General features: G+C 42.5%; 1 protein-coding gene across 1 annotated transcript in view; it reads right to left on the bottom strand.

The window, feature by feature from the left end:
- Adgrb3 (adhesion G protein-coupled receptor B3) overlaps positions 1 to 19,110 on the bottom strand; it is a 529,297-nt gene that overhangs the window by 109,326 nt on the left and 400,861 nt on the right. The window contains exons 16-18 of the mRNA XM_013032264.1: positions 18,851 to 18,977; positions 17,343 to 17,446; positions 14,967 to 15,069 (exon numbers count right to left, since the gene is read on the bottom strand). Of these exons, the coding sequence (XP_012887718.1) occupies positions 14,967 to 15,069; positions 17,343 to 17,446; positions 18,851 to 18,977 (334 nt within the window). The remainder of the gene's footprint in view (positions 1 to 14,966; positions 15,070 to 17,342; positions 17,447 to 18,850; positions 18,978 to 19,110) is intronic.

Raw genomic sequence — 19,110 nt, 5'->3', positions numbered from 1 at the left:
TTTTTTCTTGGTAGTAATAAGCAGTAGTGTTTGGTCTTTAGTTCTATAGTTTGCTGTACAAATGCTTAACACCTAATATCCACAACAATATTCAACTTTAAGTTAGTAGGAGGAGGAAGTATAGGTAGAGGAAGACTGAATTTGAGAGGGATTAGCTACTCTGCCCTATTTTCTGTTTCAGATGCTAATTCTCTGCCTAAAATTCTCAGATAGGAGATTTTTCTTCTAATAAAGGCCTTAGCATTTGTTGCTCTATTTAAGAAATTTTCTTTTACAAAGAAAGCTGGTTTTGTTGTCTCATGTTGGGTGTTATCTACTTTTAGCTTCTTCGATTTATAAAATGCCCTATTTGGTTGTGAGTGATTTAATTCGTGTTCTATTTCATATTTTTATATACTGGCAAGCAGCATTCATAATAAGAAATTTTGTGTTTAGTTCTTGTTCCAAGAAAAAGGGCTTCAAAGTGCTTTGCCCCCTGTAATCTCTGCAGAGGCTCTGAACGCCTGCCAGAGGCTCCCGGCCCCAGCTCCACAGGCAATACAAGCTAAACCTCCAGAAGCTATTTTGGAGCTGGAGGTCATTTTTACATAAAAGCATCCACCTAAAAATAAGCTCTTCTCCATGTGTACTGTAGTCCTTTCCTGTTTTCATACACTAGTGCTTCTAGAAAACTCACAAGTGCAAAGGTAGGCAAACAATGGCTCCTGTCCAAGCTCCGCCCTGCCCATTTCTTTCTGTTCTGTTCTATTTCAGACCCACGGCAGGCAGCAGAGTTTAAGATTAAACAGAGCCTGACTAGCTATAAAGCCTGGAATACTTGCCATATGGTCTGTTGCCCTAAAGGTTTGCCCTACTCACAAACAGGTCCTGCAGTATCCACGAAAAGCTCCCACCTGTCCATTTCACAGTATTTACATCTCCTACTGAGACAAACTTTGCCTTGGCCAAAAGATCTCCAGTGACAAGCAGTACACTAGCATGCGCGCACATGCACATGCACATACACACACACACACAAACACACACACACACACGCCCTTATGCAGACGGAGAGGCGAGCAGAAGGGTATAGGGACTGCAGGGGAGTCTGCCACCAGAGCCAGGGTGGGCTCCATGACAGAGTGCTTGGCTAGCATGCTCAAGGCCCTGAGTTCAATCCCCAGCTCTGCAAGGAAAGACCAGCCTATGACAAGTTCAAGGGCCTTTAGCTTTTGTATCTGTGAGAAAATGTGTATTAAAATTCACTTTGTATGTTTCTATTTAGCACATGAATACATTAGAAATTCTTATGGTTGGTTGGACTGTATGGTCGGCTGGACTGTATGGTTTCTTGATGACACCAGCAGAACTTCTGATCCACTCATATTGTCACAGAACCTTGGTTTCAAAGGGGCTGAGATGCAGGGAGACCATGTTGGAGGAGGCATCATCAGGATGCCTCCTGGACCATCAGGACTGCACTGCCCGTGTCTGACTCACTGCTCCTACAGCACCACCCAGCTTCCAACCAAGATGTCCTGCCTTTCCACAAAGCTCACACTTTTCTCTCTATCAGTTACTTTAAGCACGCTCACTTTACCTTGCACGTGGGCCCTGTTTGTTTTTTGAGAGGCAGATTTTCACGATATGAAGGTCAGGAAAACACTCAGAAGATCTAAACCCAGTGGGTAGCACCGCAGGACAAACCAGAAATTTTTGGTATCAGCTGAACTGTGGAATGCACATGGGCAAGCATTTAATATGGTTTTGAAATTCCTTAAAAATTACGATTATTATTATTGTTTTCTTATCATATTTAAGTCAAAACCCTGTATCATAAATTCACTAATAAAGCAGGCTTACGTTGTGTGCTCAGAAGTGAAAGGTGAAAATGTCACAGAGGGAGAAGTTTCTACTTCTCCTACTGTTTAATTATAAGACAGAAAAAATCAATAATCTTCAACCTTTTTGTAAGATTCCAGGAGACCCACTCAACTTCGCAAGTTTTGACCCAGCCCATAACAAAGCAAAATCAGATTCAACTCAACCATCTCTCTCCTAAGCAAGGTGTCAAAAACATGCAATAAGTTGCCAGTGTACCCCCCCAGAACTTCCCTTTTCTCCTCATAAAACGGCAAGAAAAAATTGACCACAGTTGCAATTACTCCACACAAGATCTCCAGAGCAGAGTGGGCTGTGCGCTTATTGCTTTACCATCAGCAGACACAGCCACCACCTCAGCCCTTCAATCAACACTACTGGTTGCAGACCATGCAGAATGGTAACAGCACAGCTAATGGTTTTAAAGAAAGAAGCAGAAAAACACCTCTCTTGAGGATCACAGATGTTAAAATTGATCATAAACCAATAATAGTGAAACATGAGATTAGTGCTAAATACCACACTCTAATCCAGGCGCCGTGGGACAGAGGGGCATGCGGCAGAAGTGTCACAGAGCTCACTGCACATGCCGTCTCCTGGGATGGATGGTGCTCACAGGGAACAGCAAAGACCAATGCAGGGCACAGAGGCTAAGGAGCTCTGCAGACATGAGAAAAGAGGAGTTGGGGTCCTTAGCAGGGAAGCAGAAAATTGGAAATGATATCCAGCTCCTATTACCAGGCCACACATCCTAGTGGAGTTGGTATTAGCCTGGAGGGAGAGACTATTTTTATAGCTCATACTCCCAAAAGGATGCCTTTTCTATTTCTCACAAAGTCACCTTCTGTCCCAGAGGCCATGGCAAGTGGGGTGTTCAGAACAGGGAGCTGTTCTCTCAAGGCCTCAAGGCCTTTCATAGAGTCTAAGGCAGGGGAATGACACAAGCAGGTGCTTCGTCTTGCTCTAGGTTTCAGATCTTGCTCACAGTGCTACAGAGCATGAACTGCTATAAACAAAGGCTAGAGAAGCCCACCAGAATGAATAATGCCATGATAGAGCTAGACACCAGTGGCTCACACCTGTAATCCTAGCTACTCTGGAGGCTGAGATCTGAGTTTGAGGCCAACCAGGGCGGAACAGTGTGGAAGACTCTTAGACCCGTGTGACCCCCCAAAAGCCAGAAGTGGAGCTGTGGCTCACATAGTAGATAGAGGGTTTGCCTTGGAGCTATGGAACAGTGCCTAGGCCCTGAGTTCATGCCCTAGCACTGGTGCACATACACAAAAATGTACGTTAATCCAACTGAGCAGTTAGGAGAGCCACATCTAAAATGGAGAAGAAGGATGTAGGAATGGGATTGTTCAAATCAGGGGTTTCTTTACATTGCCTGGAGACATTTTGTGTAATTCCTGACGATGGATGAGGAGATGGTATACAGGGCCCTGGCTTTCTTCGAAGCAATTACAGCATGGTATGAGACTTGTGTTCTGCCTCTCTGGGAGTTCCTCCTAACTCTGGAGCTGGAACTGGGAAGCTTCACCCAGTGTCCATACAGCCCTCTTATCCCATGGCTATTCTGGGCTTCTGTGTCCCAGCATTTCAGCAATGTCTACTGCCACATGGCTTTCCTCTGACCCTCTGCGATCCCACACCCATCTTTTTTATTGATCTTTGAGCTGGTTCTTAACACAGGAGTCTGGAAATGCATGACTGACAGTAGAAGTTACAGTGGGGTAAGAGCATCCAAACCCCCACAACCCTCCTATCTCCCACTTTGTTAACTCTGTATCTGCAGACAAATGAGCCTGTGGCAGTCAGCTTCTAGAAATGAAGACACCAGCTCTCTGTTCTTGCTTGATGAAAGTTTGAGGAACCCCCAAGAACAGGAGTGGAAGCAATGAGAATCAAAACGGCCTCAAGTGAATCATATGTAAGCCCAACATTTAAATCCTTTATACAAACAGCATAGCAGGTAAACAGATTAGATTTTAATAATTCTAAATAAGATGCTTTCGCTTTAGCCATTAGAATCACACAGATACGTGAGAGATAATAAACACATATCTGTGCCATTATCGGTAAGATATGCCTTCTAGGAGAGAATTATAACTAAGCCCATTTCTTTGTAATGTTATGAAAATCATTAACATGATTTATAAAAAGATCCACATTTGTTAGGTTTCAGAGTCTACTTAGCTAAAATGCAGGAATGAGATCACCAGGATACCATGCCAGGAATCAGTTCAAGCTTTAAAAAGGCCAGGGAAATAGACCTACAACTACTTATGGATATTAGCTTCATAGGCCTAATTGGCAGATTCAAGTAAATGAATTTATATTCATTTACTTATTTACCCAATAACCATTTGTTATACTTTTATTGTGTTGAATCTATATACTGGCAATGATTGTTGTTATTTGTTTTGTTTTATTTTGCCAGTCCTGGGTGTGAACTCTGGGCCTGGGCACTGTCCCTGAGGTTTTTGCTCAGGGCTAGTGCTCTACCACTTGAGCCACAACTCCACTTCTGGCTTTTTGGTGGTTCACAGGAGATAATAGTTTCACAGACTTTTTTTGCCCAGGCTGGCTCTGAACCACAATCCTAGATCTCAGCCTCTTGAGTAGCAAGCCTTACAGATGTAAGCTATCAGTGCCCACCTGGTATTGAATTTACAAATGGCTAAACCTGAAACCTGGACTGTACGGAAGCGGGTGAGGGAGTACACCAGGAGGAATTCACTGGTGGTCAGGGGTCTCAGAGCAGGAACAGCCAGAGGACAGAGGAGGCTCTCTCAGAGGAAGGGAAAGAGGACTGAGCAGGAACACCCACAGGCAGACAAGACTGTTAGCCCGTGAGGGAGGGACAGTGCTCTGTGGTGAAGAACAGCATGGAACAGGGAAGCCAAATAGTTTATGATGGAGGAACACTGCCCTGAGATGAAGAACAGCCTGGAACAGAGGTTGATCTTGATCAACTATACACAGCTTGCTATTGTAGACATAATAAAATAGAACTCAGAGAGGTGGTGAGGTCAGATGGCTATGTTTAATGTCAGTACCTCCCAAGCTTAATGAGCAGAAGAACTTTTCCAAGCCGAATCTGTCCCTGAGTTCCAACAGATCATTCATGGAAAGCAGCACTAAAATGTTCATGGATTAAAATACGACCCCTTATTTATGCCTGCTGAGAGTTTAAAATCACTTCTGTAGCTGTCATGACAGTGACTGGCTTGGGAAGTGAGCACTGAGTTCTAGAAGAGAGAGGGTTTGATGACACTCAAAGCAGTGGTGGTGAAGATGACCAGATGCAGGAGGAAGAGCTGGGTGTGGTAGACATGTGATGACTCAGCTGGTGGTGAAGATAACCAGATACAGGAGGAAGAGCTGGGTGTGGTAGACATGTGATGACTCAGCTGGTGGTGAAGATAACCAGATACAGGAGGAAGAGCTGGGTATGGTAGACATGTAAGGACTCAGCTGGCACACAGAGACAACTGCCAACACCCACATGGAGAGGACTGATAAAACCCACACAGAGATGACTGATAACACCCACATGCAGTTGACTGACAGCACCCACATGGAGATGACTGACAGCACCCCCACAGAGATGACAACACCCACATGGAGACAACTGACAACACCCACAGAGAGATGACTGACGACACCCAGAGAGGACTGACAACACCCATATAGAGATTATTGACAACACCCACAGGGAGATGATTGCCAACACCCACACAGAGACAACCGCCAACATCCACAGGGAGATGAGTGCCAACACCCAAAGATGACTGACAATACCCACAAAGACAACTGCCAACATCCATATAGAGGAACAGGAAAGTCACAGAAGAAATAGGTGAAATAGTGAATGTTCCAACCAGTTAAAGTCATTCATGACTAAACACTCTAATTTGGTCCTTTTTTTCTTTCTTTTGCCAGTCTTGGGGCTTGAACTCAGGGCCTGAGTGCTGTTTCTGACCTTCTGCTCAAGGCTAGCACTCTACCACTTGAGCCGCAGCCTTTTCTGAGTAGTTTATTGGAGATAAGAGTATCATGGACTTTCCTGCCTGGGCTGGTTTCAAACTGTGATCTTCAGATCTCAGACTCCTAAGTAGCTAGGATTACAGGGGGGAGTTACCAGCACTAGGCTTAATTTGGTCCAGTTTGACTAATTATCTCTTTATAAACTACAGAACAGAAAACTCCTTTATAGAAAACATTTTAAAGTACAAAACTGAATGAAGACAACTATGAAGAATGTGTTTCATAGCACTCTGTGACAGAGTTTGTCTATCTCTTTTGCAAGATGGAACTGAAAGACAGAGCCTGACATAAGTCGTTGCTGTGTCCATACAGTGCTCACAGGGGAGACACCCTGAGACATCGTTAAGAGGAGGCCCAAGACTGTTAGCTGACACCTGTCTCTAGAGACTGAAGCTGTGTTGTGTTGCCCTTTTACATTTCCCTGTTTGTCAAAATATTAAGCATTTGTGCATGACGGGCTGCTTGAAATTTCTTTTATAATACTTCGGTATTTTCAATATGAACATATACACGTGTTCACAAGTGTGTCAGTGAATGCAACCTTGATTCAAGAGTGCTCCAGGAACGCCCCAGTGTTTGTGTGTGTGCATTATGTGTGTGTGCATGTATTCTGTGCATGTGTGCATATATGTGTGCATGCACTACATATGCATGTGTGCGTAGGTGTGTGCATGCATTGTGTGCGTGGGCATTATGCGTGTATGCGTGCACTGTAGGGGGCATTGTGTATGTATGTGTGTGTGTGTGCATTATGTGTGCGTATGAGGGGGGAAAAGAGAAAGAGAGACAGGGACTTAGCAAACAAAACCCCACTGCGGAGGCAGAGGTGGGCATGGGACGCGTTTTGCACTCCCCTCCCAGGTGTGGTGCTCCCTGGCATGGTGCTCCCTGGCTCAGGGCCTGGCTGCTGCTCTGCCTGCCTCATGTCAGAACCCCACCAACAGCCCACCTGGAGTCCCAGTGACCCCTGGGCCCACTTCATTCTGCTTTTTATTACTCTTAACTTCTCTTCTTTTGTAATCCCTGATTAGAACAATAATTAAACCATGCTCATGCACACTGTTGCTTCCTTTGCTTCAGCTGCAGTACTTTGCCCCCTCCCACCTCCTTGCTTCCTCTTGCCTGCACCCTCTTATGTTTTACCACTTCAAGTTTAAATCTTACAACAATGGCATTTTTTCCTTACTTTGCTACAATGGTGACTGGGATGGGGATAATGTGGCTAGTTGTTTACAAAGGTCTGGTTTGGCTTTGATTTGGTAACTTTGTTACTCATGAGTTATGTCATCAGGGCATTGCTGATAAACACTGTCATAACACAGAAGATAATCTAACGGTAAGCCTTTCAGTAACTAAAACCACTAACCAGTGGCTTGACTTTAAAATATCAGAAAAAAGTGAACCACACCAGGTAAGTAGACAGGCAAATGCAGAGTGGAGGGGAATCAAACTATAAAACCAACACAGTGCCAGGAATTAGGACAAACCTTCCAGTAATGACTGAGTGTTGGTAGCACCTGTTCTGCAGTAACTCAACCAACTGGTGAACTGAAACAAGACCCAACCATTTTTAGCCTATAGAAATGCATCTTGAAGACGAAGGCAAACACAACCTTAATAGTCAATGGATGGAAAGCGTTTTTCAAGCAGACACACCATGAAGGCAATAAGGAGTAGCTACAGGCATCGAGGACGAGGCAGATGTCAAAACAAAGTTAGTCAGAAGAGACAAAGAAGGTCACTGATAAATGAAAAAATGCAAAAGATGATATGAATTACAGACAGGAATGCACCAAAAGTGGGCTTGCCTACACAAAATAAATACATAAAAGCTCCAAGAGATGCTTACACAGTAACAGTGGGTGACTTTAACCCCTATTCTCACCAATAGATGCTCACGTAGACCAAACACCAACAATAACAAAGAAACTTCAAAATTAAATGATACTACAGATCAAATAGATGTATTGCATGTCTGTAGAGTGCACCATCTGATAGCCTCAGAAGGCACATTCTTCTGGAACTTTCTCCAAAACAGACACATTTTAGCACAAACAGCAAGACTAGCAAATAGAACTTTTTTGTCAGACCACAATAAGAAATCAATAAGAGAAACTAAGAAAACAGTCAAATACACGAACACCGAACAATTCACTTTTGAAAGATCACTGTGCTGTTGAAAATAAACACATCCTAGAATCAAAGAAAACTGAAAACATAACTTTTAGAACCTTTGAGACATAGCAAAGGAAGTGCTAATAGGAAAGTTCACAGGTATGAAGTGCCTACATTAAAAAATAAGAGAAATCTGAAATAAATAACCTAACAATTCACCTCAAACTCCTAGAGAAACAAAGATAATCCAAACCCAAGGACAGTAGATTGATATAATTAATAAAGATCAGAAGTTAATGAAATGGAGACATTTTGGAACAATGCACAGAATCATTGAAACAAAAGATCGATCCTTTGAAAAGATAAACAACATAGACTAATTGTTAGTTAAACTAACAAAAAAAGACAGAAAAGACTCAAGTTAATGGATGAAGATCACAATAAATGTCAATGAGAATACTTTGAAAACCCATATTCTTACAGAAAATCTAGCAGAAATTGATACATTTCTAGATGTTTATAACCTACTAATTGAACAAGTGGTCACAACCCACAGAAACAGGTGTATGGCAGAAAGTTAAATAGAAGCAGTGACAAAGAAGACACAGGGGCCAGGTGGGACCCTTGTTGAATCCTGCAGACCTTCATATACAATGAATTCTATCCTTCCATCAAAAAGAATGGCACTGCCCCACTCATAGGGAAATGGAAAGGCTTGGGAAATATCATATTAAGTGGAGTAAGCCAGACCCAAAGCAACATAGGTCCCATGGTTTCTCCCACTTGCAATAATTAGTATATGTCTAGGATAATCTCAGCAGATGAGCAGAATAGCTCAATAGCTGTGTACAGCTGACCATATAAGATGATGCTAAGCAAAATGAACTTCAAGACATGGACACAAAAGGTTTTTCTGTTGTTGTTTTTAATGTACTATGTGATTTTTTTCTTTTGTATGTTCTTCCCCCTATGGTATATCCCCTGTTGTCACTGTATTTGATTTTGGTACCCTGGTATTGAATATATTTATTTGGATTAGGGAAGAGAAGGCGAACAACAGAATGTGAGACAAAGGACAAGGGGGTGCAAAGCAACAGCAGCATTCACAAGACAATATGTTGGAAACGATCTGTACAACTTGGTGGGGGCGCTGGAGGGAGGAAAAGTAGGAGAAAAATGAAGGAAGGGCTAACAAGTTTGACAAGAAACATACTTATTCACTTACTTATTTAACTTTAACCCCTCTAAACATCACCTTGAAAATAAAAAAGAAAAATTAAAGAAAATTAAAGCAAAAAAAATTCACATCAGCAGTTCTCCAACTATTCCATAGGACAGAAAAGCAAGGTCAGGTCACCTGATGCCAAAATTACATCAGGACATAATCACACAACAATTTCCCAATTTTCCTGATGAACACAGACACAAAAATTCTCACTAAAATACATATAAACAGAATAGATATGTTACATTAAGACCCTGTTTACAACTACTTGATGATAATATTGAAGAGCAAAACATTTACAAACTAAATTCAACAACACATTGAAAAAAAAACCATACAACATGATCTTGACTTCATTCTAAGAAAGCAAGAATGCTTCAGCATACAAAAGCCAATAAACTGCAACACAGCATATAAACAGAATCAAGGACAAAAATCACATGATTGTCACAACAGATGCAGAAAAAGCTTTTGATAAAACTCAAACCCATGATGAAAGAAAGTAGTAATAGAAGAAATTATGGATACAAGGACTATAACTCAACAGAATGGGTATATTTGATTAACCTATAGGCAACATCATTCCAAATGGGGAAAGACTGAAATCATGTTTTGACAGAACTAGGGAAGCAAAGCCTAAGGTCAACCTGAATAGTCAAAGTTATCCTGAGCAAATGCAGCCATGTCGCAGCCACCGTGACAACTGATTCGCAATTCTACCACAGGGCATGCACGGGGCCCACTCTGACATCCAGAGCAGCGGACGAAGACCCAGAAAAGCCCCACAGCCAGCGATGGCTGGTTCTGACAGGGCACCAACAACCTCTGGTAGAAAACAGCCTCTTCAACAAGTAGTGCTGAGAAACTGAGAGTTCTGCATGTGCCGATAAACAGAACTAGCCTCCTCTCTCTCACCCTTAACAAAAATTAGCTCAAAATAGATGGAAGATTTTAATACAAGACTTGAAATTTTGGAACCACCACAAGAAAATACAGGAAAACCCTTTAAGATATAGGCATTTATAATTTAAAAAAAACTCTAATGGCTCAGCAAATAATAAGGAATAACAAATGAAACTGTATCATATTACAAAGCCCACAAGTGGCTCATACCTGTAATCCCAGCTACTCAGGAGCCTCAGATCTGAGAATTGTGGTTCAAAGACAGCCTGGGCAGGAAAATCCATGACATTCTTATTATAATGATCCACCAAAAAGCTGGAAGTGGAGCTGTGGCTCAAGTGGTAGAGCACTAGCCATGTGCAAAAAAGCTCACGGACAGTGTTCAAGCCCCAGGTCCAGCACAAAATAATAAACTTCATGTGATTCTGCTATGCCACTCTTGGGCATACATCTTAGGGAATGAGTCAGCACATGATTGAGATGCCTGTACACCAGGTCTTCTACATTACTACCCACAATGGCTATACAATGCAATCAGCCCATCTGAAAATCAGCCAGTGAACAGGTAAAGGAAGCACGGTGTACGTACACCATGGGGTATTCCTTAGCTGTAATGAGGAACAAAATGAAGTCATTTGCAGGAAAATGGATGGAACTAGAAATGCCATTATGTAAAGTAAAATAAGCTAGACTGAGAAAGAAAAATATCACATTCTCTCATATGTAGAGAGAGTGTCTCACACTTACAATTCTAGTTAATCAGGAGATTGGGATCTAATGGTGCTGGTCCTGGTTCAAAGCCAGCTGGGTAGGAAAGTCCATGTGACTCTTATTTCCAATCAACCACCAAAATGCTGGTAATGGAGCTCTGACTCAAGTGATAGCTGCAGCCCTGTGCAAAAAAGCTAAAGAATAGGGTCCAGGTGCTGCATTTGAGTCCTGATGCATGCATGAGTGTGTGTGAGTGCACATACACACACAGCAAGACTGTAAAACAGGTGCTGTTTGGATGTGAGGACCAGTGGGAGAGGAGGGTAACTGGGTAAGGGGTGAAGGGGCAGAAATATTCTACAGACATGAAAGGTTAAGAAACAGTTGAATTTGAGCAGGGCTAGTAACTGAATCTCTAGTCTGGTGCACTGAACACATTTCTATTTTAAATAACAGGTTGTTGTGGCTCATTTCTGTCTCCATTTGAAAGTGGGGGAGACCCTCAGCAGTGAAATAAAATCAGGTCAATCACATCTCAACAAGTCATTCAGGAAAGACTGTATGACGGCACTTTGGGCTCTTGTGGACACCAGTGTGCAACACTGGCACTTGTACAAACTAGCCATGACAACGCTCAGATGCAGCTCCAAACAATTTGTTCATCAAGAATCTCTCTGAGGTGTTTCCATTCTCCCAAGTGGTTCCTCAAGGCCCCCCTTAAACCATGCAAGGGGCCTCGAGAGGTCGTCATATTGATGGCAAAGTGTCCACAGCAGCTCAAGGGCGAGGCCTGCACAATCCAGCAACACCACCGCCTCCAGGCAGTGTTTGTAACCTTTTAGAAAGCATTTTCTTGGAGTTTATGCTGATCATTTTTATATAGATAGTATACATTTTTCCTTCATTTGAAAATGATTAATTTATATCGTAAAACAGGTATAGATTTTCACAAACCAAAATATCCATTTAAAATCAAATTTAATTCAATCCAAAACATGAAAGAAAAGAATAAAATTATTCCCACTAGAAAATCTGACATTACTGAGGGAATTAAATAAAATTCCAGAGTTTTTTCCCCTATTTTTATCTCTTAGTCACTCTAACATAAATAGTCCTAAGATTTCAAAAACATGTATGCAGAACTAATAATGCAAAACTAATGTAGGATAAAAGGAAACCACATAATCACCACCACCTACTGCCTCCCAACCACAGCCCCAGCATCGACAACCAGCAGCAAAACTAATGTAGGATAAAAGGAAACCACATAATCACCACCACCTACTGCCTCCCAACCACAGCCCCAGCATCGACAACCAGCAGCAAAGTAGCCTCGTCAATCTGGAAGAGAGACATTGCATCCTAAACTGCACACAGCCATTCTGTAGTTAGAGAAGCTAAGCTATGCCATGCCTCCCCCACCACACACACACACTATAAGCAGAATCCTACAACCAGAAATTACAAGCAAACAACACTCATCTAATCTTGCCTTTGCCCTTGATATTCATAGTATTTGAAGGCATCAAAAAGACATTCTCAAAAACAAAAAACAAAAACCAGACATTCTTATGAAAAAGAAGAGACCCTACAAGGGCTGAAGTGGTGAAGCAGAATGTGATTCTCTTAGAAAAGTTTAGTCTCTAGAACTTGCTATCCTGCAGAACTGCATACTATGTGCAGAAGCACCAACCACAGCAGCCATACTTAAGTGCAGCCAGTCCAAATGGACTTTGTACAAAATACATGCCAAATTTAACTAAGATGGCAAACTATTGTATTAATAAAGTTCATGTTAATTACATGTTGAAATGGCAATATTATAGATATATCGAGAAAAGCATTAAAATACATTATGAAAGAATTTCCCCTATTTTCTTCAATGTAGCCACTAAAAATGTAAATAAGGCTACATTTATGTCTTGTGCTGTATTTCTTTGGCATAGCTACTTAGACATTCTAATGTGAAGTATAGCTTGTAGAAAATTCCATTACATTACTTGGCTGAGAACTGGCAAAAAAATAACACCAAAACACCAAATCTCTATTACACAGCCTAAGACAGTCCTCAAGTGTATATCCTGCTGGATATTTGACACCTGCACAGCAGTGAGAGGTGTAACTCTGAAGGTAAAAAGTGACCAGAAGGGAGGATATTGTAGGACATACTCTAAAAGCAGGAACTCAAGCTGACTCTAGCTCCATTTGTTTTCTGGTTCATGTGTGCAGTTCTTACTTCAGAAAGCTCTATTTTCCTGACAGAAGTTACAGGAAAATCCATTAACAACTGAGACCATGCATTAACCAAAGAAATGACAACGTGATCTGAAGTCCAGCTAGCTGATCAATGGAAGGAAGGAGGAGATAGCATGAGCAGTTAAAATCTTCCCCATGACCCAGTCTCTCCTTGCTCTGTATCTCCTCTCCCTCACTCCCTCCTCATTCCCTTTCCTTCTTCTCCTCAGGTTGCCAGTTGCTGAGTATTTCCCATCCACAGACTCCTCCCCACAGCAACTGGCATCTGAGTATTTCCTGTCCACAGACTCCTCCCCACAGCAACTGGCATCTCTGAGTATTTCCTGTCCACAGACTCCTTCCCACAGCAGTTGCATCTAGTATTTCCCATCCATAGACTCCTCCCCACAGCAGTTGCATTTCAGTATTTTCCATCCATAGACTCCTCCTCACAGCAGTTGGCATCTCTGAGTATTTCCCATCCACAGACTCCTCCCCACAGCAGTTAGTGTCTCTGGCACACCTGGTTTCTCTTTCTCTTTTGTGGCTGCTTTTGCTGTGTACTTCTTTTTTTAAAAAAAAAAAAAAAAGTCGTATCAAATGTTCATGAAGTAGACTTGTACTATGTTTTAATGTTTCTTAACATTTTTTGACTTCTTTATAAACAAGATGCAAGAAGGATTTTTTTTGAAGCATTCAAGAACATGAAAGTGCTTTTTTGCTTCTCTAAGACCCTTGGTTGGGTTGTTGTTTCCGTTCTGTCTTTCAGAGTTGGTGGCCTTTCCCTTTGGGCACTTCTCTGGTCTAGCCAATGAGATTCAAACCAAGCAACATCCATCTCAATCACTGGGATGGGCTCTAGGCTGGCCCAGACCAGTCAGCTCTGGGGGCTGAGGAGTTCTGATACAAAGGGGAGGCCTGGCCGATCTGTAGTCCCAGACTTGCACACATGTCCTTCAGAACTGCTTAAGTCCATGAACCTACCAAACAGTGTGTTTTGGTTTTTTAAAAAAATAAAAGTTAATGAAGCAAATGTTGAATTATTGCCTTTAATGTCTGAAAAAAGGAAATATTGAAGGACACGATTGGCATGATTAATGAAAAGTACGTTTCCAAGTGGTTTTCACAGAACCCCTCTCAGGCTAGGATGACATTTTATATTAAGAGTTTCTTGGAATGCATTTCCAAAAATAGTTCAGTAGAGAGTCATTTCTGGCTAAAAAAAGAGAAAAGAAAAACAACCCGTAGCCATCCAACTCACATGTACTGGTCACATATAAACAAGATACACAGTAGTTTTATATTCTGCTAAAAAGTGATAATGTGGTTAAATAACTGAATGTTGGTTAAGTACCAAATATTTTTAGTTAGGGAAAAGTTACAAGAAGTATAAACTAGATCTCTGGTGGCTTCCAGCTAGCACTCTTTCTGATCACTGCTTGTATTTATAAGGAGGTAGATTTCCAAAGCAATGGTATAAATCCATACAACTGTCTGTCAGGAATTAGATTGTTAATATATTGGACCAAGACTCAGGTACTACATCTAGTTACAGTCAACTCCTATTTCAATTGGGCTAACAAATCAAAACACACGTTTTTGTTTTCTCACAGCTATGAACTCACAGAGCTTTTAGCAAATGTTTAACATGCATTCTTGCTATTATAGCATCTCTAATGTGCAAGATATTAAGCCAAAGAAAGAACATTTCTGGACTAGAATAGACAATACCTTTATTCAGAAACCGATGAAGTAATTAAAAAAATAATCACAGCAGAAGTTATTAGCATAAAAATCAATGTTACCAACAGTCATATGCATGCCAAAAGATAAATGCACAGAGAATGAGAATAATTACCAATCATACCTTATTATGTGTCTGAGTCTGTCCAACCAGTATCAGGATGTTGGAAGAGATGATAGACAGGCAGAAGTTAATCAGAATTATGGACCTCTCAGAGCGTATATACCTAACCAGAGAGAGAAAGAGAGCTCAATGTCAGTTGAAAAATTCTGTATTGTGTAACTGGTGGATCTTATCTGGACAAGAGTTTATAGCAGTAACAATAGGGGAAATTCTGTTTTCAGAAGAATATTTCTTGGGTATCCAGTTTTAAAGTGCATGACAAGAGGTTCTTAAGCTTAATTTTCCCTAGCAAATAGATTAGATTATAGTATGGCATTTCATAGCTGACACGGCCTATTACACAGCTGATCATGGTTAAGATTTTTTATTAGAAAGCTAAAACTTCTTGGAAATACATCAATTAATTACATACATACATATGTATACATACATATAAATATATGTATAAAGGAGATCTAGTATTTTCATATGCACTTACCAATCAAACCCTGAGAACATAAAGTCAAACCCACATAGATTCTGAGGTGCCACTCTTGTGCATGAGGAGACTGTTGTTAATTTTGTGACACTGCAAACACCATCAGCTATTCAGGGATTTTCATGAGGCCAGCACATTACTAGAAATTATGTAACTGGAAACATGTTAACACAAAAATTCAGACACACACGCACACACACACACACACACACACAGATGCTCTTATCTCTAAAGTTGAATCCATTCTATAAATGATAGCTCACCGCAGAGTTGAGCACTCTTAGTGTCTTCCACATTTCACCCTGATGAAAAAGTACTTACTCTGTTGTACAATTTTAAAGTGCACCAGGGCTGTGCACTGTAGAGAAAACTACTCAGAATCCAAGGTCTACCAGCTGCTCATCCTGGCAGGGTGCTGTTTGACTCCCCTGCAGTAAACCACTAAGTGACAGTAACTATAGAGAACATGTGCTTGCTGTGTTCAGCCAGTTCAGTTTGTGTTAGAACACAGAATCACACGTACACACACACACACACACACACACACACACACAGGTGTGGGCTTCCTCTACAATGCAGATGGTGGAGACAAAGGTTTGGAGGCACTCTTGGGAGAATGAATGAATCAAAGTGTGCATGCTCTCTCTGTGTCTCTATTTTTTGTTCCCCTCCTTTCTCTGTCCCATGCTGTCACTGGAAAATATCCAGACAGAAGTTTTCTATTCCATCACAGATTTCAGAAATGAAAGCATTCCCCATCAGATTTTTTCTTATCAAAATACAGAAAAGATTTTTAAAATACAAAATAAATTTTCTCTCTTCACAAAAGAAACCCAAGGAGGACTGGCTTAGGCCAGCTCTTGAGTCAATGCTGCACTACTAAAAGCTGCATAGGAATGAAAAACTTCTGAGACACACCTGTGCTAACAAGCCACCATGTGCACACACAGCATGGGCTTTTTGGGCTCTTTGGTACAAACATGGAAACTCCTAATAACTCTGACAATTTAAATATCCTTAATAATTCCTACCCTGAAAACAGTAAACTCTCATAATGAAGAACAATTATTTTAATATTAAAATTAATTATAAAATTAATTTAGAAATTCTTAACTGAATTTAAAATTCTTAAATAAGGCATAAAGACTGTCAGGTTTTTCCAGATAGGAACATCACCTTTTGGAACAATAATAATGTAAATATTCAGAATAATTATCCATGTACTAATATAATACCTGCATCATTAGATGGATATAAAATGCTTAACATTTAAAGTGTCAAAGCTATTGGAAGTCTGGACATACAGTTTTACCTCCATTATCAATATATGAGTAGGCATCAGAAACCTCAGAGGCCTAAGTCTAACGAAATCACTAGAAAACTTATATTTTCACAGGTTCTAGAAAAGAAGCTATTTCAAATACCTCAGAAACAAACAAACAAAAAAAATCAATTATTTCATCAGGTTTACGAGTTTTGTGGCTTCTTTAAACAAATTTGTCAAATCTGCTTCACTGCAAACAACCAAGAGGCTTTTCCTGGGCCATGGTCGATTGTGGTGGGAGGGCCTTTTCTGGGACCCACTGAAAATGCACGGAGGCCACATTTCTATGGGAGAGAAACCAACAGTACTCTTGGACTCCATAGCAACGTAGATTAGCAGAAACCATGTGCAGACTGAAGGTGAATTACACAGGCGCCATCCTTAGCGGTACGCAACTTGCTGAAGGCTACCATCCCACCGCGCGGGAGCTTGGAACCAAAGTATATGTGAACTGATGTGTGCCCCAGACCAATGCAGGGCGCAGTGTTGGGTGCTATGGTAATAAGCAGGCGGAAGGCCCTGTCGCCCCCACTGGTGTGGTGTGGGCAGCTGCGGCCGGCTGGGGGTCACCCACCTCCACAGTGCTGCGTAGACCACCGCCAAGGTGATCAGGGCCAGGCAGGAGAGGCCGCTGCCCACGATCAGAGTCACCGAGGGCGTGCCAGAGGATTCCATGATCTGCAAATGACACACAGCAGACAAGAGAAGGGGAAGAAAGCATTACTGGGAGATGAATTTAAATGATGTCTAGACTCAGCAAAGCCAAGTTCTCACTCAAAAATGTCCTCGCTAGTTGTTCTAGGTTACCAGATGCTAACCCACAGACGGCCTCAGTTCACCAGCTCAGGCGCCCACGTGACTAACACCAGCTACTCCCTCGCTCCCCCTCTGAGTCTACAATCCTTGGCTATGATTCACTGCCTGGGTCGAGCTCTCTAAAATAAACACTCCAACTTGGTCAGCATTCATCTGTTCAATTTTGTACAGCTGAAAACCGAAGTAACATTTATTTTTCTTCAACTAAGTGAAGTTCAGACGTTTCACAGTTTGATTCTTGGCAAAGTTTATCTTGGTATGTGCATTGACAAGTCTTCTATCACCCAACTCTTGCATGTAGATATTAAAAGATTCTCAAACTTTCTGACTTTCCACAAGTTTGTTCTGAGCCCACTATTCTCACAATAAATTTTGCTTACTCGGACTCTAAATATTCTGTAGAAATACAATGCTATAACTTAAGACTTTCAGCTTTAATTTCTGATTTGTTTTTCTATAAGCAAAATATGTGGAGATAATTTCTATGATGCCAATACCAGTCTCCCCAAACGTGACCTTGAAGACTAAGCCTTCCGTCTTTAAAAGCGCATATACGGACCTAAAAGGTTCCTTTGCTCAGACACTCACGTGATGGGAACTAATGAAATTTTTTCTTGTATTGGAATTCTGAAGGGATACCCTAGAATATTCAATATGTCCCAGAGGCTTAGATAGGGGTACCGAATGAAGACAGAAAATCCCCTCTTCTCATATTGTTCCAAAATGCTTTGGGCGAGGCCATTGTCTCTTTCGGGAACTCCTGCTGCACACCCTGCACACTTTTAGGGCGCGGCGTCGCGGTTCCAGACAGCCCTGCTTCCCTGCGAACTTCCGCTGGTTAAAAATATAGCTCTGTCTCCAAGGATACCCTCGGAAAGCCCGCGCCGAGTCTCCGGTGCCGGGACGCGCTGGGCTGAGCTGGGCTGCGGTGCCCGGGGTCTTCGCCCCGCCGCCGGCACCATACCCCCGGGCAGCCCCCCAAGGAGAGGTGAAGTTGGCGTTCTTTGTATCTGAAACTTGCAGCCATCAGGAAGGGCAGGCGTGCATCTTGCAGCCGGGCTGCAGGGGCGCCCGGAGGGGGGGGCGTGCAGCAGAGGGGGCGACTGGGGGATCGGCACCCCAGCTAGAGCGCACTTCCCGAAGCCCCGTGGCTGGGGAGGCCGCCCGCGGGCGCTGCGGCCCGGGCCTGGCGAAGGCCGAGCCAGGCCCCCAGGCCCCCAGCCCCCGGCCCCTGGCCCCCAGCACCCGCTTCCCTTTGTTACTCACTATTTCTCTGGGTTGCTGAGCCAAGATGGCGAAGGTGGAGAGGCGATCACACAGGCATTTCGTGTGGGACGCATCGGTGAGCACCGTCCGGCATCCCCGCGTGGACCACGCTCCCGACGACTGGTTCCTGCGGGCAGAGGGCAGACGGTGAGCCGGCGGCGTCCGGCCGGGACCGATCCGAAGCGGGCGTCGCCGTGGAGCCCGGCCGACCGAGCTGGGGACGGCGTGCGGAGCTGTCCAGCGCCCGCGGTGCTGAAGCC

The sequence above is a fragment of the Dipodomys ordii genome, unplaced genomic scaffold (assembly GCF_000151885.1).
Source record: "Dipodomys ordii isolate 6190 unplaced genomic scaffold, Dord_2.0 Scaffold152, whole genome shotgun sequence".
Lineage (NCBI taxonomy): Eukaryota > Metazoa > Chordata > Mammalia > Rodentia > Heteromyidae > Dipodomys > Dipodomys ordii.
This window is presented reverse-complemented; position numbering and strand designations above follow the sequence as displayed.